At 44.0% G+C, this 26,610-nt stretch overlaps 1 protein-coding gene across 3 annotated transcripts in view; it reads right to left on the bottom strand.

Moving 5' to 3' along the window:
• Window positions 1–26,610, bottom strand: part of LOC119159782 (intermembrane lipid transfer protein VPS13D-like) — a 134,662-nt gene that overhangs the window by 66,607 nt on the left and 41,445 nt on the right. For all 3 annotated transcript variants that reach the window (XM_075890045.1, XM_075890046.1, XM_075890047.1), the window contains exons 29-42: window positions 24,599–24,752; window positions 23,026–23,581; window positions 21,250–21,712; window positions 20,224–20,376; window positions 18,546–18,788; window positions 17,224–17,482; window positions 16,336–16,514; window positions 15,578–15,746; window positions 14,657–14,915; window positions 3,597–3,768; window positions 2,963–3,159; window positions 2,067–2,146; window positions 1,019–1,170; window positions 264–342 (exon numbers count right to left, since the gene is read on the bottom strand). In XM_075890045.1, coding sequence (XP_075746160.1) covers window positions 264–342; window positions 1,019–1,170; window positions 2,067–2,146; window positions 2,963–3,159; window positions 3,597–3,768; window positions 14,657–14,915; window positions 15,578–15,746; window positions 16,336–16,514; window positions 17,224–17,482; window positions 18,546–18,788; window positions 20,224–20,376; window positions 21,250–21,712; window positions 23,026–23,581; window positions 24,599–24,752 — 3,115 coding nt within the window. The remainder of the gene's footprint in view (window positions 1–263; window positions 343–1,018; window positions 1,171–2,066; window positions 2,147–2,962; window positions 3,160–3,596; window positions 3,769–14,656; window positions 14,916–15,577; window positions 15,747–16,335; window positions 16,515–17,223; window positions 17,483–18,545; window positions 18,789–20,223; window positions 20,377–21,249; window positions 21,713–23,025; window positions 23,582–24,598; window positions 24,753–26,610) is intronic.

Here is a 26,610-nt window from a genome sequence, read left to right as displayed (position 1 = left end):
CTCCATGCGACCGTCGGTGCATCCGTCTTTCCGTACGTCTCTCCATGCGTCTGTCTGTATGTCCGTGTGTCTGTTCGTGCGGCCGTCCCTTTGTCTGTCCATCCGTCCATGGCACACCATGAAGCAAACAAACTTTACAGCTTGATCACTGCTATTACATTAAAAAAGCTACTCATTAAATGCATAACGAAAACTAAACAAGTAAAAACAAATGTAATCGAATGCTCCCTAGTCCCATACCCTGTTGCAGCACATAAACTTACCTGTGTGGTTGAAACAGGAGTCAAGGTTTTTCTCAACCAGCAGATGCAACATCAGGGTGCGCTTCAAGAGTGGACCACCCTAGAATAAAAACAAACACACAAAGGTGGAGATTATGCTACCAAATGCTCGTCCGATTTCACATCACCCTTCACGACAGCGTATACAACTTGAAGAAAAGTAGCTGACCCTTACTGAGGACGTTAAATGGGAACTGACGCAAAAACTTCCAGTTCCCCCTCCTCTGCATGAAACGAAAGGTCAAGCCGTCAAGGGCCTGGAAACTGTACTGGTAAGGGCAAGTGTACCCTGAAAAACTAATTCCATGCCTTTAAAAGCTAGTTTTGGTACCCACTGTACCCTGACATCGCAAGATGGTATTCTCATCATGTGTTTGGGCAAGGTACCGTGATGTTTCCACAGCCACTCTACTTGGCGACTCCGCTGATGGTGCACACCCGGCCATTCCGTAAGATGTAATCGAAACAAGACACGCTGGTACATGAAGTCACCAGAATATATCATGTAGCTGCTAAAGTGATAATGTAGCCTGACATCCTGCGACTGTAAATGTGTCATTAGGTACACCACGCAAAAATTGACGCTCATGTTAGAGTTAGATGTTTCATCAGCATTTCCTCAGCTTCACACTTGCTCAAAGCCGTCTCTGTATATTGAGATTTGTACGGCAGAGTAAACACAGCTTTGAGAATCGGCATTGGCCCTACTTTATGCGATGTGAGAAGCTGAAACCCACATTTTTTTTTATGAAGATGGATGGAAACTGGACTGTGTATGAGCCCTCGGGATGATTCACGGGCAGAGCCTGGCAAGCTGGCACACACACACCGGAATAGACATCCATGTCAACCAGCTCCACATCCATGACTTGCAAAAGGCACTTCTCACCTGAAAGAAGACGAAACATTGCGAATTAAGCAGTTAGAGTAGAGGCAATGCGATCAAAATTTTAAAATTACAGCCACTTCTACCCCTGTGAAATCTTAGTAAACAATGGAGTTGGAGAGCAAGCGCCACCATCTTGCGAACGCAGAGTAAAATTTTTTTCTTTCTTTATATTTTTCTACATCTTTTTCTTCTTTCTTTTGTCTTTCTTTATCTTCTTCTATATGACTATCTTTCCCTTTGCCTCCTCCCAACACACACATCACTTCTCTGCCTTCTGTGGTGCATACCCGCTGAGGTTACTGTCAACGACACCAGCCTTACTCTAAGATTTAAGAGCCTTACTCTAAGGCTCTTAGTCACTCTCGCAAAACAGGACTCAAACACAGGCAAACACGGCCCACTGTCGACATATGGTACAACCCTTTTGTGGTTCAGCTTAATCTCTTTTGTTGCGCGAGGTCCAAATCCAAAACAACAAGACAGATTCGGTATGTCTCATTTTCTAGCAACAGTGCTAAACCCGACCTTAATGACATTTACCTAACTGTTGGTGATCTAAAGATGCTACCATATATGTCATATATGTAACATAAGAAAGATAACTACTGGGCAATGAATCCGCTGCATGTAGTAATTAAGAGCACAAGTTCACCAAATAATGATGCAGGAAAACGCACATAGCACAAAAAACACAAACGTGAAAGAATGCTCACTATTTCGTTTATTTCCTTGCAAGTGTACATGAACATGTTAATTGCAGTCTCCATTTGCACATAAATCTTACCATCATTGCTGTTCCTTCATTAGGTAACATCCCTATTACTCGTCACATCTGATCTCTAGTTGATCAGCTTGTAAAGTAATGGCATCCAATTACAAAAACACAATATGATTACCATCCAGGTCATCCAGCACTTTCATAACTTCTTCAGCACTGATCACAGTACAGCCCTTCCTTGCTGGTTCCAGTTGTGAACTAGGAGAAAGAAGAAAAATATTAGCATGCAATGACATAAGATATTCTTTAGATAAAGGTCTTCAAAATATCAAACAAAACACGCGAAATAATTCGTTGTCACTTCCTAATGTAAATTCTAAGAATAGCTTTGTGTTGGGCAGTGCCAACTCTGATAGAAGTTTCGGCAGTTGATTGTTTTGTGGGGTTTAATGTCTCAAAACCATCATATGATTATGAGAGACACCATAGTGGAGGGCTCCGGAAATTTCGAACGCCTGGGGTTCTTTAACGTGCACCCAAATCTGAGCACACAAGCCTACAACATTTCTGCCTCCATCGGAAATGCAGCCGCTGCAGCCAGGATCTGATCCCGCGCCCTGCGGGTCAGCAGCCGAGTACCTTAGCCACAAGACCAGCACAGCAGGGCAAGTTTTGGCAGCTGAAGCAATGTAACATTCGTTACATATTGCTAGAAAAACTGTCAGCGCACGAGCGCTACGCGCACCACTATTTGCACTGTAGGCGTCACGAACCGAGCGATACGTCGACAGCTGTGTTACTACAAGTGAAGCCAACCGCAGTACACATGCCAGCCCTGCATGCGCACGAGCTCCAACCAAGCGGCCAGTGTGTGTGATGGTGAACAAAAGTTGAGGCCTGAGGCTCGTGATAATAACAGACTTCGCATTTGCGCTCTTTAATCCTCGTTTGTTTCATAGGTTACGGTAACATCACCCAATAATACTGACGCCGCTCAATGCAGAAGCCTATGAGCTGCGCTCTAAAAACGCACGAATTAATGGTTTTCACGTGCACTTCACACCAACGACTTACGTCTCAAGCGAAGCACGGCGCGAGGAAGCCGCGCTTTTTCCCTCTCCCGTGAAGCGGAACGTCGTGGTGATGTTAAGGTTTCCCAGGTTGGCGACAAGCACGTCAAAGCTCCTGTGCGACTGGGGCACTACAATCACCGGTGAGGCCGCAGTCACTTCCAGCTGAACCCTGGGAGCCCTGCAGGCCTCCAGATTCATCTGTGCACAAAACAAGGGAACGGCAAATTCTGAGCCTTTACGCTAACTTTGCTTGCTTCATTACCTCTTGACTTCACATTTGGGTCTAGCTAACAAAGAATGGGCCTTTAAGTTAATTTCCGATCTTTTGTTCATTGCACATACCCTTGTCTTTTGTGCACACTGCTGGTTAAACTCTAGCCAATCTGAGACTAAAAATAGGTTAGCAGGCAACTGAATTGCAGCCTTGGAGAAGATCAGTCCACTTGTCGAAACGTTCACTTCAGCATATCTCCTGTTTACAAATTTCTCATTACTTCACACTTCCATCTTCCCCTGACTCCTGCCTTTAATTTGGACTTTGGTTCTAGTGTAATTCATTTATAATTAAAAAAAAAAACGCCCATACACAAAAAAAGGCAGCAATAATGGGAAAAGCGATTCAAAAACAGTCACACCTTATTGCCAGCGGTTGCAGCTTTCAAGAGCATCTGAAGGTCACTGAAGTCGGCAAAGAAGTCGGTGACCTCAGTAAGGAAGCGCTGTGTGTGGACCACATGAACTGAGGACATCTCGCACTTGACCTTGATGTCACAGTCCCGCTGAAGATTGGGGTCCAGAGACCCGTACCTGAAGATTTGATGCAAGATTGAAATGCACTGCTAGGCAGAGAATGCATGATTGAATCTTTTCCTTGAAGGTTGGCATTCTTTGGAGTTTATAAAATTAACACAAAGAAAAAATTCATGTGAACCCCACGGCCATATAGCGTGGGGATTCTCGTGAACAAAGGTACTGATAGGACAAAACGACACAAGACAGTAAGAGATGCACAGCAGCGTTACCTGAACTTTCTTACAACCGATTTCATCCCAGAATTTGTACCACAAGTGTCCTCGGTCGCAACAGCAAAAATTTACGCTTGCAGATAAACAGAACACAGTACCGGTTTTTTATCTGGGCCAGTTGGTGATTTTGCATGTTGAGTTGTTGCAGCAAAAATTACATGGACAAAAGAAAGCAACAGAACTGCTGAATAAACCTGGCATTTTTTTGAAACCCTCAGCAGAACATAACCTACAGTTAAAAACTAGTGACCCATGATTAGAAAGGTTAAACAAGATTATACAGAGTGGGACACTTGTCACGAAGGCAGTAAATTTTTTTTAGGACAGCACAACTTATGGAGCACTGATACAAGCTGTGCCTTTCGCTTTTATGGCAATAGCCTCCATGATTACACGAGCGTCCGTGTCATCCATCCTTATGGCAATCACTTCAGTGCTGTCAAAAAGTGATTGCCTCCCAGAAGTTCGACAATAGGCTGAAAGATGGCCTGTGACAGCGCATGCCTGAGCATTGTTCACGCGTTCTCTAAATCCGTCGTCCACAAAGCGCCTTGTCTGCACTATGTGCACGGAACCTCATGCCTGGGCTATGCTGCATAATACGCCCTAGTCGCGTGGCACGCATTTCTTCCTGTTCTCCCATTTGCTGTTTCCACCTTGCTGTTGTTGACACGCCTGCACATCATGCATCCTTTCAGAGGGGCAGGCAACTGTATATCTTCGCACTTAGCAACTTTTTTTTTTGTGTTGTGGCTAAAACCACATACATAAGGAGTCCCTTCAGTAGACCCTTTCCAAAATTCTTAAATTTTCCTGCTATGCTTTTTGAACCACTAAAGGCGGCTTGTCATTTAGTGTGAATAGCCTGTACAAGCACGGTTTGCTTATGCAAAGACATGGAGAATGTTGAGTCACCTTTCTCAGTTTAAACACCCACAACTGACAAGCCCCAGCATGTTCAGCTAGGACCATGTCTCTTCTTGAAGCCTGACACTATAACTTGCTCCGTGTCCGTGTCCGTGTCATTTGCTCTTTCTTTTTGATGCCGTGCGTGCGTGCATAGTTGCACTGCGCACGCATGGTGTGGCCCCAGACGACGTTCAGCTTTGCTTTTTTTTTTTTTGTGCATATGAACAATCTCGGCTGGTTTTTTGCTGTCACCGCCGCCACAGTTGTCATTCACCGTATATGTATAAGTACCTATATATATATATATTATGAGACCACGTCCGGTACGGCAGCAACCAGGTTATCTTTTTAATCCAGACGCACGAGCCAGAGAGACAGCCCGCGTGACATACGATGATGATCACTACAATGGTTTGGTCATACAGATGAAGATGAAGTACATAGTCAGCGCTCACACTATTTTCCCCCCTACGCGAAAGAGGGCAGCAAGTTAGAAAGGGTTGGGATGCCGAATATATCGTTTCAGGTGAGCGACGTGGGCGATCTTGGTGTGGCGGCGACGGTGATCAGGAGCCGCGTTGACAGGAGCAACGCGATAGTTTACTTCAGATGTTCGTTCCAGGACGGTGTATGAACCGAGATACCGGTGAAGGAATTTTTCGCAGAGCCCAGGTACACGAACAGGTGTCCACAAAAGGACTTCGTCGCCTGGGCGGAACACAACTCGACGCTTCGCATCAAGGGCGATTTTTCTGTTGTCCTGAATGGCAGCAGTGTTGGCGCGGGCGATTTGACGGCAGCGGGCAACGCGAGCGGCGAACTCTTCTGGGAGAGATGAAGATGGATCGGAAGATGTGGACAAAAAGGTGGTGTCCAGAACAAAAGTCGGTACACGGCCATACACGAGAAAAAAAGGGCTGAAATTCGTCGTACGCTGTATGGCAGTGTTATATGCGAACGTGACGAAAGGAAGTATTGTGTTCCAGTTTTTGTGATCCGGTTGCACGTACATAGAGATCATGTCGGACAAAGTTCGGTGAAAACGCCCAGTCAGACCGTTATTTTCTGGGTGATACGCTGATGTGGTCGTGTGGATGGTGTTAGAGGCCAGTAAGACTTCAGCAAGGACATGTAAAAGAATTGTCTTGCCACGGTCACTAAGGAGCACACGCGGTGCGCCATGTCGTAAAATAATGGCGTGAAGGAAAAAATCGGCTACTTCAGAGGTAGCGCCAGATGAAAGAGCTGCCGTCTCCGCGTAGCGAGTAAGGTGGTCTACGGCAGTAACAATCCAACAGTGACCGGCTGGCGCGACAGCCCGCGTGACATACGATGATGATCACTACAATGGTTTGGTCATACAGATGAAGATGAAGTACATAGTCAGTGCTCACAATATATATATATTGTGGGCATTCATTATGTACTTCTTCTCATATATGCATTATCATAACTATCATCATCCATCTGGGTCCCTGTCCTCATCTTCACAATCATGATCGTCTGTGTGCACGCTCAGTCTCAGACTGCCCGTTCGTCGCTGAGCCCTTGGGCTGAATAAATGCTGTCTCAACCCAGACGTCATACGTGGTGGAGATGGATTTTTGGTCCTCAGTCCTCTCTCGCTTCGCTCGACTCCCTGGAGCTGCGTTCAGGCCGCTGATTACCCCCATTGTCTGACAGCATGTCACAGAACGAGCCTGCCGGCGCTGCTACCATCGCTGCTGCCATCTCTCCCCCGCCGTCTTCAGCCGCGCTTCCTGTTTACGTACACAGCCACCAGCGTGATCCCCCTCTGTTCGCCGGTCTTCGCGGGGAAGATGTGGAAGACTGGCTCGATGAGTACAGCCGCGTGAGTGTTGCTAATCACTGGATCGATAGCGCCAAGCTCCGTTACGTCTCTTTCTTCTTGGCCGGTGTGGCGAAGACATGGTATTTCAACCACGTCATTGACTTACTCGACTGGGCGACCTTCCAGCACCAGCTGCGACATGTTTTTGGGACACTGGCCATTCGTTTTGCCGTCGCGAAGAGGACCTTCGATACTCGCCTACAACATCCCGGCGAATCTTACACTTCTTACGTTGAGGATGTCCTTTCACTGTGCCGGCGTGTCAATTCATCTATGCCAGAATCGGACAATGTACGCCACATCTTGAAAGGCATTAGACCGGTTGTTTTTAATGCCCTCGCTGCGCAAAATTCAGCTACCATCGCTGACGTCGTCACAACATGCCAGCGCCTTGATTCGCTGGACTGTGCCGGCTTGTCAATTCATTTATGCCAGAATCGGACAAAGTATGCCACATCTTGAAAGGCATTGGACCGGTTGTTTTTAATGCCCTCGCTGCGCAAAATCCGGCTACCATCGCTGACGTCGTCACGACATGCCAGCGCCTTGATTCGCTAGATTCCGTTCGTCTCCAAACGGACATTGGCGACCACCACTCCACGTCCCATGGCCAACTACGTGACCTCATCCAGGACATTATACGAGAAGAATTGCGGTTTATGGGCTTCACACCTTCTTCACCGCGTTCAACACAGTTTTCGGGAGTTCCTTCGCGTGACTTCATTAGGGATGAACTTACATCCATGACCGGCCCTGATCTTGCAAAACCACCTGTTTCTCGCACCATATCAACCTACGCTCAAGTCGCTTCCGCGCATCCGAGCTATGTACACATGACGTTGCCGCAACCATCCTACGCGTCGGTTGCTGCCATTCCCCTGGTCAACTACTGTTCGATGCCACCTGACCCTTCTTCGGCCCACCTGAGCGCGCTATCTCCAAGTGCCCCTAATGCCTTCTACTCCCCACCCTGGCGCTCGTCCTGCCCTGTCTGCTATTACTGTGGGTATCGCGGCCACATTTCTCGTTTCTGCCGCAAGCGCCAGCAACACGAGCGCCACGGTTACGACATGCGTGAACGAGATGTGTACTATCAAGGTCAACGCCATTCATCACCTCCACACCGGTCTCCCTCTCCGCCCGCATCCAGTGCACCTCGGAACAGCCGGAACTCAAGGCGCCGTTCACCATCACCCTTTCGCCGCTCCTCCTCCCCACTTCGGCCTGCCTCATTCGTCATTAACAATCATTCGAAAAACTAAGTAATGGAGTTTCTGGGGGAAAAACTGCATTTTGAATTAGGACTGATATTCCTCCATCATGCCCGTGCAACATGATTTCGGTGGTAGTGGAAAGAGTGTACGTGGATGCTCTGGTGGACACGGGTGCGGCATTTTCTGTTATACGCGTCGATTTAGGCCAGCGTCTGAAAAAAGTGATGACCCCTTACGATGGACCCATGTTGGTATCTGCGCAGGGGTTTACCATTCACCCTTCAACTTTCTGTACAGCCCGCGTTTTTATTGATGGTATCCGACACCACATTCAGTTTGCCGTTCTCACTGACTGCTCTCACCAATTGATTTTAGGGTGGAATTTTCTTTTTTCTGCTTCCGTGGCTATTTGCTGTGGTCAACGCGTCGTCCACCTCACCGACACGGACTGCACGCTCACTGACGACCCCCAGAGGCCACTTTGTTTGACAGCTGCGGAAGATACCGAATTACCACCAGGTCAAGAGCGGATTGTAGCTATTACCTCCAAGGACATCGACCATGGCGATGTCTTGGTCTCACCATCATTTAGTTGCGTCGGTGAAGGCATCATTCTCTCTTCCGGTGTAGTTAGGTTGCTTATGGTTCCGCACTTGTCACCGTCGTGAATACAACATCCGAAAAAATTCTACTTCCCCAGAACACCACGGTGGCCTGCGTGACGGATCCCGAGCCTGCGTGCGTCATGCCACTTCATGCCGTCTCCTCCAACGACAGCCCTAGGAGTAAGCCTGCTTCTTCTTCCGCCTTTAGTGCAGCCATTAGCGACGACTTGACACCTTCACAGACGCAACAGCTACTTGCTTTGTTAAAGAAACACGCAAGTTCCTTCGACGTTTACTCCTCGACGTTGGGCCGCACTACTACTATAACGCATCGAATCCACACAGTCGGAACATCTGTTGTATGCCGCCGGCCCTACCGCGTGTCTCCTGCTGAGAGAAAAATCATCGAAGAAAACGTAGCTGACATGCTCAAACGAGAGGCAATTCGCCTTTCATCTAGCCCTTGGTCGTCACCTGTGGTTCTGGTGCGCAAGAAAGATGGCTCCGTGCGCTTTTGCGTCGATTACAGGGCGCTCAACAAGATCACTCGCAAGGATCTGTACCCAATGCCTCGCATTGTTGACGCCCTTGATTCTCTACAAGGCTCGAAATACTTTTCCTGCCTCGACCTGCATTCCGGATACTGGCAAATTCCTATGCACGAAGAGGATAAAGAGAAAACGGCATTCGCAAACCCCGATGGGCTATACGAATTCAACGTTATGCCTTTCGGGCTGTGCAACGCGCCCGCTACATTTGAGCGCATGATCGATACCGTGCTGCGCGGCCTTAAATGAAAGACCTGTCTCTGCTACTTGGACGACATCGTCACTTTTTCGTCGTTTCTTCAGCACCTGCAACGTTTGGATGACGTTCTGACGTGCCTTGCCGCCGCTGGTCTCCAACTCAACAAGAAAAAATGCCGTTTCGCCACAAAAGCTATCAAGGTTTTGGGCCACGTCGTGAGCAAAGACGGAATTCGGCCCGATCCGGACAAAATTGCTGCGGTGCTTCGCTTTCCGCAACCCGAAAGGCTGAAGGAGTTGCGAAGTTTTCTTGGTCTTACCTCCTATTTTCGACATTTTATACAAAACTTCGCATCAATAGCGGCTCCACTGCACCAGCTTCTTGCTTCTGACATGCCCTTTTTGTGGTCGGAAGAATTTCAAATGGCATTCGACCTGTTAAAGTGTGCCCTCACGTTCAAACCTGTACTCCGCCACTTTGATGAGGCCGCACCGACCATCCTACATACGGACACTAGCGGCCGCGGTATAGGTGCCGTTCTGCTCCAACGTGACACCTCTTCACAAGAGAGGGTAGTTGCGTATGCCAGTAGAGTATTAACCACGATTGAGAAGAACTATACCATAACTGAGCAGGAGTGCTTGGCTGTGGTCTGTGCAGTGCAAAAGTTCCGTCCCTACCTCCACGGCCGTCATTTCACGATCGTTACCGATCACCACGCCCTATGCTGGCTTTCCACGTTGAAGAACTTGTCTGGACGCTTAGACCGGTGGATTCTACGTTTACAGGAGTATGACTTCGATATCATTTACAAGCCAGGTAGAAAACACCAAGACGCCGACGCCCTTTCGCGCTGCCCGCTACCAAATACCCAGCTCAGCATCGGTCAAAGTTCGGCCATCACATCTACTGCAGCGCCTGCGCTAGCCTCAATAGACCAGCTATTATCGGACAACAAGCGCACACTTCACTCCTGCCAGTTGTCTGATCCATACTGTAGGCGTATTATGGACCAGCTCTCAGGAACTTCCCATCCACCTAACGCGCGGCATCGTCGTCAAGTCTTGCGATTTAAGCTGGAGAATGGAGTTCTGTACCGTCACATCTACCACCCTGATGGTCAACGCTGGGTTCCTGTGTTACCACACTCTCTTCGACTTGACGTGCTTGAAGCCTTCCACGATGACTTGACTGCCGGACATCTTAGTATTAAAAAAACTCACGATCGCATTCAAAGTCGCTTCTACTGGCCCGGCAATTATACTAGCATCGCGCGCTACGTCAGTTCCTGTGCCCCGTGCCAGCGTCGTAAAATCCAGACAACTGCACCGGCTGGGCCTCTACAGCCAATCCCGTGCCCCACAACACCATTTGAGGTTGTAGGTATTGACCTTTACCGCCCTCTTCCCGTCACATCTACTGGCAAACGATGGATGGTGACTGCCGTAGACCACTTGACACGCCACGCGGAGACAACGTCTGTATCTACTGCCTCTGCTTCGAAAGTTGCCGACTTCGTCCTGCACACTATCGTTCTGCGCCACGGAGCCCCTCGTGTATTGCTGAATGACCGTGGAAGGGTGTTCCCGTCAGAAGTGCTAAATGAAGCTTTGTGCGCCTCTGGAATAACACACAAGACAGCTTCAAGCTACCATCCTCAGACCAACGGTCTCACTAAGAGGTTTCAGCGTACCCTTGCTGATATGATAGCCGTCTACATCAGTCCAGATTACAAAAACTGGGACACTCGCCTACCATTCCTCACCTTTGCTTACAACACGGCCTTTGCTTTTGCTCCCGCGCTTATCCTTGAGTGGGGAGAATCGCGTGCCTTCTACTTGACCGGAACGATTGGTTTAGTTGCCGGGCACACAAAGATCACTTTGCTCACTGGACAGGTGCCGTTTGCGAAAATAGTTCGCTCTTCAAATACAGCAAACACTGGGGCACTTCTTAGTTCACACTCGTATCTGAACCTGCTATTACGTTTCGTGCCTCGTTTTTGTTTAAACAGCGCGTTAAGTTTCGAGCGGTAAACATTGTTAGTTCGCTCTCATCCTGTGCATGTTATTTTCGTGTGTCATTTGTGCATGAGCCTCACGGTGCACGTTTCGATCTGCTTGCCGTTCTCAGCATTACTTTCCAAGTTGTTTCTATCACATTCATTGCTTCACCCTTGCGCTGTAACTGTGACTTTTCTTAATTTCGGACAACCGTGTCATCACTGCCGCAGGGATGTCAGATTAGGCGCTGAATTTAACTCTCCGAGACCACGTTGACGACGGATCATTAGAAGTGGACTCATCACGCGCTTCCCGTCTTGCGCCGCAAGTTCACAGGCTGGTAGCTTTCGCGATTAGTCGATTAGTTCTGGCAACAACATGACGGCGCGTTGAATGGAATGCAGTGAACGCGATAGCAAAAAATTTTAACGTTATAAGAAGTAAGGCTGGCAGCCAACTCTTTTGGACCCGATATCGCAGAACTCGTACCAAACGCTGGTGTGAGCAAATATGAACGCTCCAGGGAGAAGTGCTCTTTTCACACAGTCTCTTTGCGTTGAAACCACACTGATATTTGCCAAGATAGCAAGCGTGCCAGCGATCGCGACCGCCCTTAAAATCCAAGTTCATTATTGCTACTCGAGTGCGACCCCCCTCCCATTCCCTGCATTGTTACATGCTCATTCAAGACGGGTGGTTTACTTTCTGTTTGAGCATTCTACGGTAGTTCTAACAAGCGGGAAATGTTATCTTATGCACTTTCCAGGCCATAGGGATGGGCCGACTCATTTGATCTCAGCATCAGCAGCACTCGCGCGCTTTTACCTGATCGTGAAAGTTCCGACGCGTGGGGTTATGTTATCAATTTGGACTTATTACGGAACATGGCGGCGACTGCGAAAATACGCCTACCATGTCCATACAATTGCAATCGCAATAATAACTCAGTTTTTAACCGCTAAATAAGTGTTTTGGGTTAGCTCTGCCTTCACTCCCCCTTTTGTTTAATTTGCATGTTCATTTTACGAACTTTCATACCGAACCTCTATATAACAAAATCCTCTTCATAACAAATTTTTCCGGGAATTTATCAATTCCGTTATATCTAGGTTTAACTGTAGCATCTCTGCCTTTCACATGTGTTGTCGGCAATACTTTGGTAGCACCAAATCATGTACAAATACCACTTGGCCTCTGCACTGCCTCATTCTTGGTAAGACGACTATGAAATATTACCCTGCCAGCACGTCATTAACATAGCGAAAATAAACACTTTCTTGTGGCTATATCTCACAAGAATATGCTTAGAAATCATGTTCAACTAATTCCCTGCAATTTTGCTTCAAACTATATTAAAAAAAGAATATAGAAGTATTTGAGAAATATTAAAAAAATATTCTATTTGATTTACACTTGCATTTCAATATTAAATTTGCTTTACACCCAAAATTTTACTATTTTCACAGCTCTAGCGAAAAGTAAATTTGAGGTTTGAAGAAAATTCTAAGCGAACAAGGAATTCTTCGGACAATGTCACATTGAATGGAATGAGTAGTATATACCACACATTATAAACATAAACAAGGCAACTTAATTACGCAAAATTTTTAAGCAATGATAGTAGGCATGTGTGAATGTCACTCTTTTTGGTCAAAGTGAACCACAAGGCATCTTGAATAGCAGCAAGATTTGGATAACAGCAGGGTGCAAGTGGTAAAATACATTACGTTTAAAATTTTTATACTAAGCGCTTATAAGCCATCAAAACACACCTTGGAATTCGAGCAAAAACAATAATCGAGGTGCAGGTACTAAGTACAGTACTCTCGAATTCAAAATCAATATAAAATTTTTTACTATAATGACTTAAAAGTGCAATTTCTCAAGATAGGCATGTCATGTCACGAAAAATTTGGTCTTTAAAAAGAATGTTCACTGTGATTTACATGCTTGGGTTAAAAATATGGCAATAAGACTCGAACTGAAGATGTTCAAAATAAAAATAACTGTGTTACTTCGCTCTAAATTTCTTGTTCCAATCCATGAGAACTGCACAGTTAACTTCGAATTGCGGCTTCACGGCAACGTAAATTTTTTAATGTCAGTGTAGGTAGTTTCATAAAATAACACCCCCTGCACCAATGCAGCAAAAGCACTTTTACAGTAAGTTTACACGAGGTCATATATACATCTACTCATTCCTATCGAATACCGTACTTGGAAGTTATGAATAATTTAAATTCATGTTGAGGTGAATTCGAATACTGCGGTACTCATTCGATTATTCGATGTACTAGAATATGTGCCCATGCCTGCCAATAAGTCACCAACATAATAAGCCCATTTTCAAGACATAAAACTTATCTCCACTGTCAGATAGCAAGAAATAGGAGCAAACAACCTTCAACTCTCTGCCCCTCTGCCTTTGAACCCACCAGGCAAGAAAGACGACAATATGCAAACTTTAAACCTAGAAAAGGTAGGAAAAGCTTTAATTAGGAATTAACAATTTTCAGATGAAATATGTCATTCTGCTAAATCTTGCAAATAATGTAACACCAACACAGTGTTCTGTGCCACAGACATTGGACAGTAGCAAGGCAAGCATCAGAAACTCCGCTGAGATTTCATACTGCAGTACATTAAGCTCTCCACACACTAACGGGAGGTCGAGGAACAAGAAATGTCGCTGGAGCCAACGTCTCGGCAAATTAACTTTCCGTCACACTTGTCCTTGATCCTGACAAAGTCCTTTTGTCGGAGTGTTAAGCTCCAGCGACACTATTTTTTAACTTCTTCTGCATAGTTTGAATTTTCACACTAGCATGACATGTATGACCACAATGAGAGGTTGCAAGATCAAGCTTCGGTTGCAACCTTGGAAAATGGTCAAAATACTCTAGGTGCCCACTTAGACGCAATGCTGAGCTTTGAGCAATGCGCTCTGATAAGGACACCCTTATCACTTTGCTGCCGAGTAAACCCATCAGACACTCGTTCACTTTTTCATGGCCGACACAAACCCGGATCTCACATGGGCGTTACAGCGGTAAGAACACACACTACTAATAGTATAAGGCATGATCAATAAAATGTTATGTTTGCTTTCTTATGTACGAAAATAACGAATACAAGGAGAGCATTACGTGGCATCATGCCACGTAATGTACTGGGCAAGTATCTTCTGTGATCCTTGGTTTTCTAACACAGTACATCAGAGATGCGAGCATCAGAGACAAACTTAGTGTCACATTAGACACTAAAAAAAAATTGATGAAATAAATTGGTAAAAATACAAATAGGTAAAGAAACGAAAGAGAGATACTCCAGGCCCACTTACTTGAACACAGTGAAGTGTAGCGCCTCTGAACCGGCCGTGATGAAGCGCTCCCTGTACAGCTGACCATGCTCCGTCAGGTCCAGAACGCATATCTTGCTGAGGCTCGCTTGTAGCGTAATGTTGGAATCTCTCAACGACAGGTGGCTCGAGAAGCCACTCACTGTGGCTCTGGCCAGCTCGTAAGTCGGCTTGTTCAGTGTCACAATGAAGTTGCGGATATTCACTTCCAGTTCTGTGTTGTCGACATCTGCCTGACGCTCTGCGTAGAAACAAATGAAATGATAGATTTGAACTAAGTGCGGCAAAATGATACTGTTTTGTACAAGAGCAAGTCCCGGGCATAGATTTGAAATCTTCTGTAAACTTTTTTGTTTGCGAGAACAGACCTTCAATTGCTAGCACAGCAATCATGAATATTATGTCGAGTATTACTCAGTGAGCACTGCAAACGTGGAAACATGGAGGTAATTGACTAATGTTTGGATGTAACAATCCAGGACATTAGCAGTCAGTACAAATTAGTGATTCAACAAACATGAGAGACTACACTTAATGTTCTCAACTAGATACAAGGTAAATTAAACATACAAGAGCACGATAAATACATAGTTTTTTTGTATCTAAAAAAACATGCAATTATGAGACCTTTGATAACTGCACAAGTGCAGCAGTGAGAAAGTGAAAAGCAGTTTGAATTTTGACAAGCACAAGGGACTGACATGGCTTGCTTCACCCCGCTTATCTTATTAAACTGACTGGAAAGCTTTCTGTGAAACAGTAACACTAAGTTTGAAAGCAAAGTTTGTTTAAGCATGCACTTTAATTGCTATGGTAGTGTCGATAAGAACCATTACTTTCTGTGTTTGTTTCCATTCAGGAAAAGTATTAAACACGATGCCTCCAAAACTACGTCTTTCTTACTTTGCTCTACGTCTAAGTCTTCTCTAAGCAGAGAATCCTGCCTTGAGGTGGGCCTAGGCTCTTCAGGAAGATCAGCAGCCAAGCCAAGGAAGTCTAGCACCATCACCCACGTCTGAGAATTGATCACCATCTCCAGGCTGTTAACATCAACGGCTACAGCCTTGCTGACCTAAAGACAGTGGAATAAGTTCCACAACATATATTCGTGGTAATAGAAACGCGCCTCTCACAAGTAGAAAAGTTCTCAACAAGTAGAAAGCTTAGAAAATATGAGATAGTTTACTTTATACAAGATTCAATCTAGAAATATGAATCCCGTGTGTTTTATATCATCAAGACATCGCAACACTGAGCAGAATTGACCGATTTGCATAGCTATGAGACTAAGTAAGACAATGCTGTTCAAACAGGAACAAGCACGAATGCTGGACACATTTGTTACAAACACTTTAATGCGTCCCTGATCTGGCTGCAGCAATGGAACAAGACGACATATTCTGTTGTGGCAATGCATTTACACATACTGGGCACAAAAAATGCACCTGCTGTCCAGAAATGGTCTGACATTTGGCAGTACTTTTCGAAGGGTTTACGGTCCGTAAAACTATGAGCGATGGTGGAGTGATGGCAGAATTAGTAACAGAATGCATAAAGTACAGCAACCACCTCTGTGCCGCGAGGGGAGGCTAATGGGCAACCCCGAAATGTCTTGAACACTGAGATGTGTTATGGAACTACCACGAAAGCTTGACACTTACACTGTTGTGTTTGGAAGCAAACTCTGGGCAGTGTCTGTCGATGAGATGCATGTTGATGTGCATTAGGGTGTCCGCTTGTGCCAGCAAAAGGGAGGGACTGGCAGAACCACACGGCGATGGAGGTGGAGTGGACGGCGAAGCACATGTGCTGCTACATTGGCCCCTCTTCTTTGCGTGCTCTGCAAGTTAACGAGCTTGATAAGCAAAGCCAGTCGACACCATAACAGTTACATATAATACGGAAATGTGCTTGTTGTTGGCATAATCCGTGAGAACATTTTTGCTCACTTTCATATGGATGCGTATCAAGAATGTATTGCTCATCCTCATGCAGAAACATGTCCATGCACCTTCATAATGTAACTACAATAGTTACAACACACTCCAATATTTATTTGTTATTTTGTTTGTTTTATATATTTTATCACTTTAAAGCAATACAGGTGCCATGACAAATGCTGTTTTGAACACTTCCAAGGGTTACTTTTACTAACTAAAGTACTTTGACGCACACTTGAATGCAGGTACGCAAGCAAATTTGTATTTTACAAACACTAGAATGAGACTGCAATACCAAATAATCAAATCTGTGATTTCATGGTCTATGCCAGGATACTATGGCCACTGGGCCATTGTGACCAGCTCGACTCTACTCATAAAGCAGTAACAGCAGCCACAACACCTTTTAACACTCGCTAAATCTTTCAAATTTACATTTCCCAGAAGAAGCTTTCAATATTATGCGTATGTTTAAGCATGTGCACATTTTTAGCAAGGATAGATGAATGGTGGAAGTTTGTTTATGGTCCTGAGAGACGCAACTAGGCACGCAGTGGGCTGGAAAAAAAATAAATACGGGACAGGCGGGTTACCCGACAATAATATTACCCGAGGGTTTGCTCTTCTTCAGATGTGCCTGGAAGACATTTTGAGTGCAAAGCCTGTCGGGAAGAGATGGGTGGGCTGGAATAGCCGGAATGTGGTATGTCATGTCCGGGCAGGAAAACGAGATGAAATCCGACTTGGGCGGCCGAGCATCCTTGGAGTCCCCCGCTTCTTCCTCGGGGTTACAGGACCGAATCAAGTAGCGGTGGCTAGATTCTGGGCTTTCGACGAGGTCCTCCATAATAACGCCTTTCAGAGCCAGCTGCAAATGAAAGGCGTCACATTGTAGTACCATAGTAAGCATTTTGTTTTCTAACATTAACAAAGTCGCACCACATGCATCACCGGACCATATTTTTCTTCAATGGACACCAACTGTCGCAAGATAAATGATAGTTCAGGAAGTACTTGTCTTCAACCTTCACTGCCAATTGTCGTCAGTCACTCAATGTAGTCTTCAACAGCTTAGATTGCTTAGCAGTAAGGAGCAAAATAATATAAGCACCAGAAAAATGTCGAAAGAAATAATTTCTTTAGTTAATTTTAGATCACTCCAAGTAGTAATTGAGACACACAGCCATAGTGTATAGATTTGACAAAAGCTTTACTATAATTATTAGTACTGCCAAAACATAACTGTTCTTCTAGGCACTAAATTATGTTTAAAAAATGAATTATTTTTGCGTATGGGTTTCTTTCTTATCGAGGATCTTAGTAATGCTTCTATGTTTAATGTCACCATTAGCTTCCAAATGATTAAAACCAAGGCAAACGCATGATCAACACTTCATCCTCGCAGACACAGGACACATGCTTCAACACATGCTAATGCGAGAGAAGGGCGGGCCTATGCTCCAGTCTTCAAAGACTACAGCAAATAGCAAAGAAAAAGGTAAGTGTTTTATAGGTGAAGAAAATTAAATAAAGTAATCAAGCTCTCACAGACGTAATGAACTCTACTAAGTGGCTAAGCTAGAAATATAGGTAATATAGGAAGCACAAACTAATACCAGCCAATGTGTTTTTACATAATTAGATGCACATTTAAAGAAATACGTACAAAGCAGCGAATGGTTATCAGAAGACCAAGTACGCGAGTGTACCCATGACATTTTCCTTAAACTACAAAACAGCTTTTGTTGAACATGACAAGTCATCATCTAGTAGTCACCTTTATTAGAATGCGATAAAACCTTACAGTTAAACATATCAGAGGGGATTTTGTTTTTTTTGCTATACACTAAACCAAGCTGCTCGCTATGAGGCAGCCAATACAATACACAATTGCAGAAAGAGCATGTCAAATGCGCAGAACACGAACTCACTTGAACCAATGTCTCGTACGGATTGTCTTGCTCGTAGTTCACAACAAATTCTTGGAAGGACAAGGCAACAAGGTCTTGCTTGTCATTGCACAGGTCAGAGCAGATGTTGATCACGAGCTCTGGCAGTACGAAGTTGACATGGTAGCTGAATGCCATCTGCCTCGAGCCATCTTCAACGATGTTGACAAGGCTTTGTTGTGGCCTTTCATGTTCACCGTGCAAATCCTTTGATGCCAATTCATCCTGTGCCCCAATGCGTGCACCAATCGATTGATTAAATAGAAACAGTTACACAAAGCACGCGAAATGTGGCTACATGTAATCCGCTTAAGAAACAAAGAAACAAAGCCCACTTCCAGCCAAACTTGGTCAAAACGAACAACCGCTAATTGCAGCGCCGTGGCAAGCTGTACGATAACTTGCTAGCAATGGCTTGATCCTTACTCTAGAAGTAAGCCTAAACGTAGCATAGGGCTATGGCAAGTAGGCTTGTGCAAATACTCGAATGCTTCTAATATTTGAATGAATAATTCAGTATTCTAATGCATTCTAAATTGAATATAAATTATTGTAAATTTTGAATGAATCGAGAAAAACAAGTAGGTGCATATTAGGCTGCACGTGTAGTATGTTAGTTTCCTTTAGCATATCATTACTGCAGTGGAGGGATGCTAAGCATTGAAAGCACCTATCAAAATATAATTTCACATTTACCTTTCGGTAAAAGTGGCTTCATTGCTGTCAAGTGCTACAGAGCCGTAAAAACACACAATTGAAAGAAATCCGCATTGCTGAGAAGCCCCAATTTAAGGTTATATGGAGATATTGCCCTCACATCAATTCCTTTTTTTTTTTTTTTCACTTTAAAAGCTCGTTATACCGACTTATATGCTCTAAGTATAGCAAATTTTAAAATGTAACCTATTTTACAGGCTATCACTTGCATACTACCAAAAGTAAAATCCTGCTACTGTTCAAAGTTGTTTCCACTTCAATTGGATAAAAAAAATGGCATTTGCAGATGTCTTGTTAGAGTTTTCAAAAAATATTGTGCAGGTTAGTTTGGTCATGACAAATATGCCCCTCTTTCTTTATGTAATGTAATACATATACAATTCAAATTCAATTTGAAATTATTCAACCAAAATCACTATTCGCTTTGAATTCACTTCAAACCTAAAATTAACTATTCACACAAGCCTAATGCCAAGCATTTAACATAATAGAGAATGCATTTTTATAATGCTTTTTGAAGGTTCCAAACATTAGAAGTGGCTTGTAGATTGCCTCCTCTCTAGTGCTAAAAATGTGATAATGGCATTGTGAAACTCTTCTCAATATTAGGCAAGGAACACTAATGATGTGACCATTTCAGTGAACAGGCATCTTCACTAAGTTGTGGCGAGCCGACTGCCGGAACTAGAAATAATGACAAGTCAGCTGCGCTAACTCCTTCAAAAGCTTTGAGTACTAACTGTAAACTTGACGTTCCTGCTCTGGCTGAACTGGGGGATGGCACTTTCTTACTTAACCATAAATTGATAAAGCCAAACTTCGGGAACACCTGAGCCCAAAAATCTAAAACTTTGTCATATTTGCAACATTGTAGCCTACAAATTAAGAATACCGTACTGAGAAACTTCACAAGCTACAATATACACAAAAACAAAGGCAGTACCCAAGATGCAGAGATATGGAGAGATTCAGTCATGTCCTCATCTTCACTGCTAATATCCTTGCAGTATGTCATGTTCTTGGTTGACTGTAGCAGCAGTTCATACTGATACTTTGTCACTGCAAACTTGAGGACATTTATGACGGTTCCAGAAACCTAGAGAACAGAAAATAGCACAGCTTGTTCACCGAAGTGATAAGTCATAACACCAAAGCAGTACCTAAATAATTCATCTCAAACAACCTCTTTTGAACTGTGTGTGCTATGTTATATAACAAGTAAGCTACACACACAAAATAAAATAATACTGTAAAGAAAAAGGGCACAGTTTCAAGCAACTGAAATTATTTTCGGAAGCTGCATCTTTTGCGCAAAGCCCGCTACGAATAATTTCAACCAACAAGACTGCTCCTTGACGTGCAGGTTAGAGACAAGATGCTCATAAATACTAGTACATGAAATGCGACCATGAACATATTCTGTTTAGCTCTCAGGTTATGTTTAGCAGATCAAGTGATGATGTCCTGATCCAAGGTCATCCCTAAAGCCTTACCTGAGTACAAGTGCAAAAGCTACCATTAAAGTAAATGCATAGTGCATTGCTGGCTACTGCTACACATAAGTCAATTTTATATCTTGATTCATTATTTGTCTTAGTATACTCGAAATTCTGCAAGAAAGTGTACAGAAATTTTTCTCACATCCATTCCACATACAGTGTGATAACTATGTGCACAATACCTTTCATTCAAACTTTTAATATATCTGTATTTTTTGCACTTATTACTACCTTCCATTTCTACATTTATTTTACTGCCTTCCTGAACAGCATGCATCAAGTCCCATGCAACGACAGCTGACAGTCTTCTTGCACCTTTTTCTTAATATTAAGAGTGTATACATGTGCCCAAACAAAATAATAATAATAATAATATTTTTACCACTTAGATTGCTAAAATAAATGGAGTGTAATAAAACAACGTTTTTCAATACTCAGTGTCAGAAATAATGTTTTATAAAGTTCACTACCTCAAGGATGGGCTGTGTCTTTGGTTGAACCAAGGTGTCGCCCACATTTCCCTCATCTTCATTGAACCACCCACCATCCAGTTCATCCAGTGGTTGCTTGTACTGAACAGTAAACTCGATTATTGTGTCGTGCAGAATGGGACGGCCATGAGCCTGGCAGCTGTACAGGTCCGCGACTGGCAGTGAATCGGCCGGCGGCAAGCCAACCGTGGGGCCCGTCTTTCCTGATGCAGCCGCGAGGTTCTCGTCAATGTTCAGGGAGTACAGATTCATGTCCCTGAACTGCACAAAAAAGAGGCCGGCCTTGTGCGGGTCGCACGAGTTGAATGCAAACTGTGCCGACTGCAGAACAGACGAGTTTGTGTTCTGCAGCGAGATGCGACCGAGGTGGGCGACCAACACGTTGCGGCTGGAGGGACTACAGGGAAGCACGATCACTGGTGTCTGCAGCAGGATATCAAGCCTGAAAGAAAAGTAGTCGAGAAAGGTTAGCTGAGGTGTTCCACTTACATTAAGAGCAAGGATGAAGACAAGTAATCCAGCTTAGTTGCTATGCTACTTACTAAATATGTGAAAGCTGCCATAGATTTTCTCCACAGAGCCACTGAAGCTTGACTGACACATTTGTTTGTACATCTATTCATATGGAAGGCTTTTGTAAGTTCACGTGTTAGTTTATCTTTATGTCAGAACAAAATATCTGTATCACGAAATACGGGGATCCCAATGACATGATTACAATGACCTGACAAGTGTCAAAAAGTTTTTTTCCTAATGAGTTTTCTAGTAAACTAATATTTGAACTTACGGAAGCCTTCCATTCAACAGGTGTACAAACAAATGTATTAGTCAACTTTCGGTGCCTCTAACAGACAGAAAGTACAGTTTTTTAAATTCTGCAAAGCCATATCCTTTCATTTTTGCCTGTGCCATTACTTGCACAAGTGCTATGCTGGTTCCCAGGTACTTATATGTTTTGTTCCTTTCAAAAATAAATCAGTTGAGAGTTAGCACTCGTCTATCTCTTTCTTGTCTTGTTTTTTGTGTGCGCTAAAAAAATTATAATATGGATACATGCCGACTCGCCCAGCTGTCTGTTCTACTACTCAAGTGTATATTAGTCTGCATGTAATATACTCCAAAGATAGTTTCACTGCAATAAGGTAGTGTCGATCCGTGAATACATGCACTCAAGCAAAATTCACCCTGCCACAAAGCCCCCTTTCATGATTAAATTAGGATAATACCCTCACATCCATTCATATTTTAAGCTTGTTATACCGACTTATATGCTCTAAGTATAGCAAATTTTAAAACTTGACATATTTTACAAGTTATTGCTTGCTTTCTACCGAAACTCAAATCCTCAAATTCAAAGTGGTTTTCTCTTCTCTTGCACCAAAAAATGATATTTTCACAGGCCTAGTTTCAATTTTTTTAAATATTGTGCAGGTTAGTTAGGTCATGACAAATACACCTACTTTTTCAATGAAATGTGATTGATATATACGCTATTGGAATTCGATTCAAAACTATTTGACCGAAATCACTATTCACTTTGAACCTAAAATTCATTATTTGCACAAGTTTAGTATTCTCCTGACTTCATCATCACACAATGTGACAGTACAGGCTCTTGCTTCACCTAGGCAGGATAACAGAGATAGTTCCCAACATCTGATGCAAAAAATACAACAAAAACAAAACGCTAGTGCCAATTCGAATTAGATTAATAAAAAAGGTTAATAAAAAAGAGCTTCTATTCCTCCAACTCACTTCACATCCAGCGGCAGGGCAGACTGCACGTCAGACGGCTCGTTTATCGAAATCTCCCTTTGCAGAGTGGGCATCGGTGTGCTGTCCGGTGGGTAGACGTGGAAAGAGAATGCCATGCTCTGTGCTGGCAAATTTACTATGCCCAGCGCCACCTCAGTGGCAGCATTCTTGATAGACTGGGCGAGCATCGAGACACAGTGCTTGAACTCCACCGCGCATGATGCCAGCTCGTGCAGCAACAGTGGTGAGTGTGTGTAGCAGACGGACGCCATGCGCGCCACGACCTCCAGGCACTCGGATTCGGACTGTTTGCTTTGAGCACCGTAACGCTTGATGGTGAACTCAAAGGCTTTCTCGGCATTTGCGGAGTCCTGGCCAGCCAGCGGTAGCGAACGGTAGAGCTCCACATGATGACGCTTGCCCAGCAGGTCGTGCAAGTCATGCCCGAGGTGTGGGTCACTGCCCATGCTAACGATTCTTCGGTGCAGGGTCTTATCGGAAATTAGGTCGCACACCTGAAGCCCACCTAAGGTGCCCTGAATCTCAAGTGACGATCCTGAAAGAGCAGTAAGAAACATGGCACAAGATGTCTTTGTTAAACATATTATCATATAACCTTTTCATGCGAAATAGTGTCCCAATTTGAATGTTACAGCGGCTACCTAGTAAGCAATGCAGTGCACAAACACATTTTTAAGATTATGAACACATTATCAAAATAAATGATTGAAGTATTGTCGTACTAAATTCTCGTTCATAGTGAGCTGCTATAACATCGCCTCAGAAACCCAATGAAGATGTATACAACTGTACTATAAGTTTATCAAAAAAGTTCACCGTCATTTTTGATATATCGAATGCAGCTTCACATTGCACCCTTGCAAGCTTGCTTCAGTATTGGAAAATATTTATGGCATTTATACTATGAACAAGGTGATGTTTTGGCGTATGCTGTCAGGAAAGGCATTCAAGAAAATTTCATGCTGTGAAGAAATAAAAAAAAAGCAAGGCATTTGCTTCAAGATACAGATGACTTGTGAAACAAGGGTATACTTGATAATGACGAACTTGGTTTAGCAAGCTGCTCCATATTACAGACAGATGTAATGTGCTCAAGCATATTATTAGGAGAAAAACTGCCATGCAGTGAATCATCCTACCTCAAACCTGCACCTCTTTCGTAGTCTTGCATCGAATAACCAATATACTGAACCATACTGTGACATTCCCCAAAGTCAACATATTTTGGGCAGGACATATTCTCATAGACATTCTCCAAAGTCAACATATTTGAGGCAGGAGATATTCTAATAGTCCTTACAATTGGTCTAGAAGGTTTGTTACGTGAAGCTGGGATGCAACATTAACATTATGTCTACAAGATATGAAAAAATTTGCGCCTTGTAGCATGGTCCCTGCAATCACCTACATTGTCTTGTGCATCAAGATCGTACCTAGGTCATTCATGCCACGCCTTGATGACTTCAACAACATGCCTAGTTAGATCACTTCTACCACTTAACTCAAGCACGCCAGTCAATTTGGTAAATCTTGCATGCCCAAATGTACTCACCTATGGACACCTGTATCCTCGCTCCACTGACAGTTGCCGTGGCCACCTTCTGGCCTGACACACTGCCCTTCTTACTCACAGCACGCAACAGCAGCACATTGAAGCGATGAAAATCAAACGTCAGCTGCAAGTTACTGAGCTGATTGGGTGTTGACTGCATGGGTCAAACCAAAAGAAATAACATGGTTGATCGCTTCATTATAAGGAACCGGTACAACACAAAAGTAAAATGTGCCCCTACAGAGGTGATTGACTGTGCATTAAAATAGGAGAGCTTGCACTATGTACATATTGGTGTTAGGAAGCTATAGTGCCGTTTAGTGTGGATGCACCCACGCTGACACTTGGTAGTACATTTCCATCCCGACGACTAACGGCCTTGATATAACCATGATATGACGACTAATGGCCAGATGTTAACGGCGAGAGCATAATTAGAGAAACGGGAGTGACAGCCAGAAAAGCATCGCTAATGGGACAGAACTTGAGCTAAGGTTGCCATCTCGTGACACGTTAAGTGTGATTGAGCACCACAGTCCGACAAGATGGAAACGCTAAGCGGTTCGTGTGGCCCCTGTAGCCCACGATTTTCCTTGAGACAAGCGTAAGCAAGGAACACAGTACTTCATCCAGGTGAGGGACGCATGCATCACAGATCTATTTTTGGGTTGGATGGATGCTATGAGCGAGGCTGACGCTTGAGCTAAGGTCGGCACCATACGGTGAGTTAGGACGTTGACAAAACTGTATTGCTCGTATTTCAAATGTGCCAAATGAGACAAACGCGTATGCGCGTTGCACTTGCAAATCGTAGAGGCCACAGTAGTGATGAATTACTTTACTTTAGTGGTCCAAAAAGGCGACATCATTTCCCTCACTAAGAGAGCTGAGGGATGAAAGTGTGAGATATAAAAGACATGTTTGTAAAACTGCTGGAGTCTGTGGCTGCGGCACAGTCGACAGCATCCTCGGCATCTACTGCTGCGAACCGAGAGGTCGCCTATTGACAGAAATTCTTTTCTTTGACATTTGATCGTGTACTTTTTTTTAACGTCATTTTCGTGACGGAAATACATCTCGGAGGTCTTAATGGGCCCCAGCACAAGTCAATTTTGTGTTAAAAAATGGGAAGGTGTTAGCAAGCCACTACAGCCAATGTGTGATGCAAACATCAATGTAATGTGTGTACCGATGCACCATATATTGCCACTGCGTCAACTCAAGTCAGGACAGTACTCATGTAAGAGGCCCATCCATTAACTGACAGCATAAAATTTTAAAAAAGTAAAAAGAGGACAGCTTATCCGCTCTTGAATGCAACGTCTTTAGTCACTACTGTGACAAGCTTTATGGCTACTCCCCTTCTTCTATCTTTACAACCAACCTGACAGAAATAACACTGATGAGGGGTAGAATGCTAAAAAAAAAAGAAATAGACTGTCTGTCCTTCACTGTCATATAGCTTAATTCATTTAATTCATTCCATTAATTTATGAAGTTTCATGTGCCAAAATTCCCAATACAATTACGAGGCACACTATAGTAGAAGGCTCCAGATAATTTGACCTGCTGGGTCCTTTAATGTGCACCTACGTCACATAGTTCATGAGCCTTTTAACTCCACTAAAATGTGGCATCGGCGGCTGGTACTGAACCCATGCCTTCTGGTCAGCAGATAAGCACCTTAAAGGGACACTAAAGGCAAATGTTAAGTCGATGTTAATTGCTGAAATAATGGTATAGAAACCTCGTAGTGCTACATTTGTGCCAAGCAAGTGCTTATCTTGAAATAGAATCCCGTCTTAGTGGTCTGCATTGCATAAGCACACTTCAAATTACCCGCCTCAAATGAAAACCTTCATGTCACCATTGCCGTGCACAACGTTGCCCGGCTTTACAGCACGGTAGCTGACACAAATAGCAGCAGAACGTAAGTAGCAGGATCCGCAGCAGCAACAACGGCCATTGATCAATTTCCTGCCATGGCCTCCGAGATGGCAGGCGTGCTTGGT

The sequence above is a fragment of the Rhipicephalus microplus genome, chromosome 3 (assembly GCF_043290135.1).
Source record: "Rhipicephalus microplus isolate Deutch F79 chromosome 3, USDA_Rmic, whole genome shotgun sequence".
In the NCBI taxonomy this organism is placed as follows: Eukaryota; Metazoa; Arthropoda; class Arachnida; order Ixodida; family Ixodidae; genus Rhipicephalus; species Rhipicephalus microplus.
Note: the sequence above shows the minus strand (reverse complement) of the source record. Positions and strands in the feature narration are given on the sequence as shown.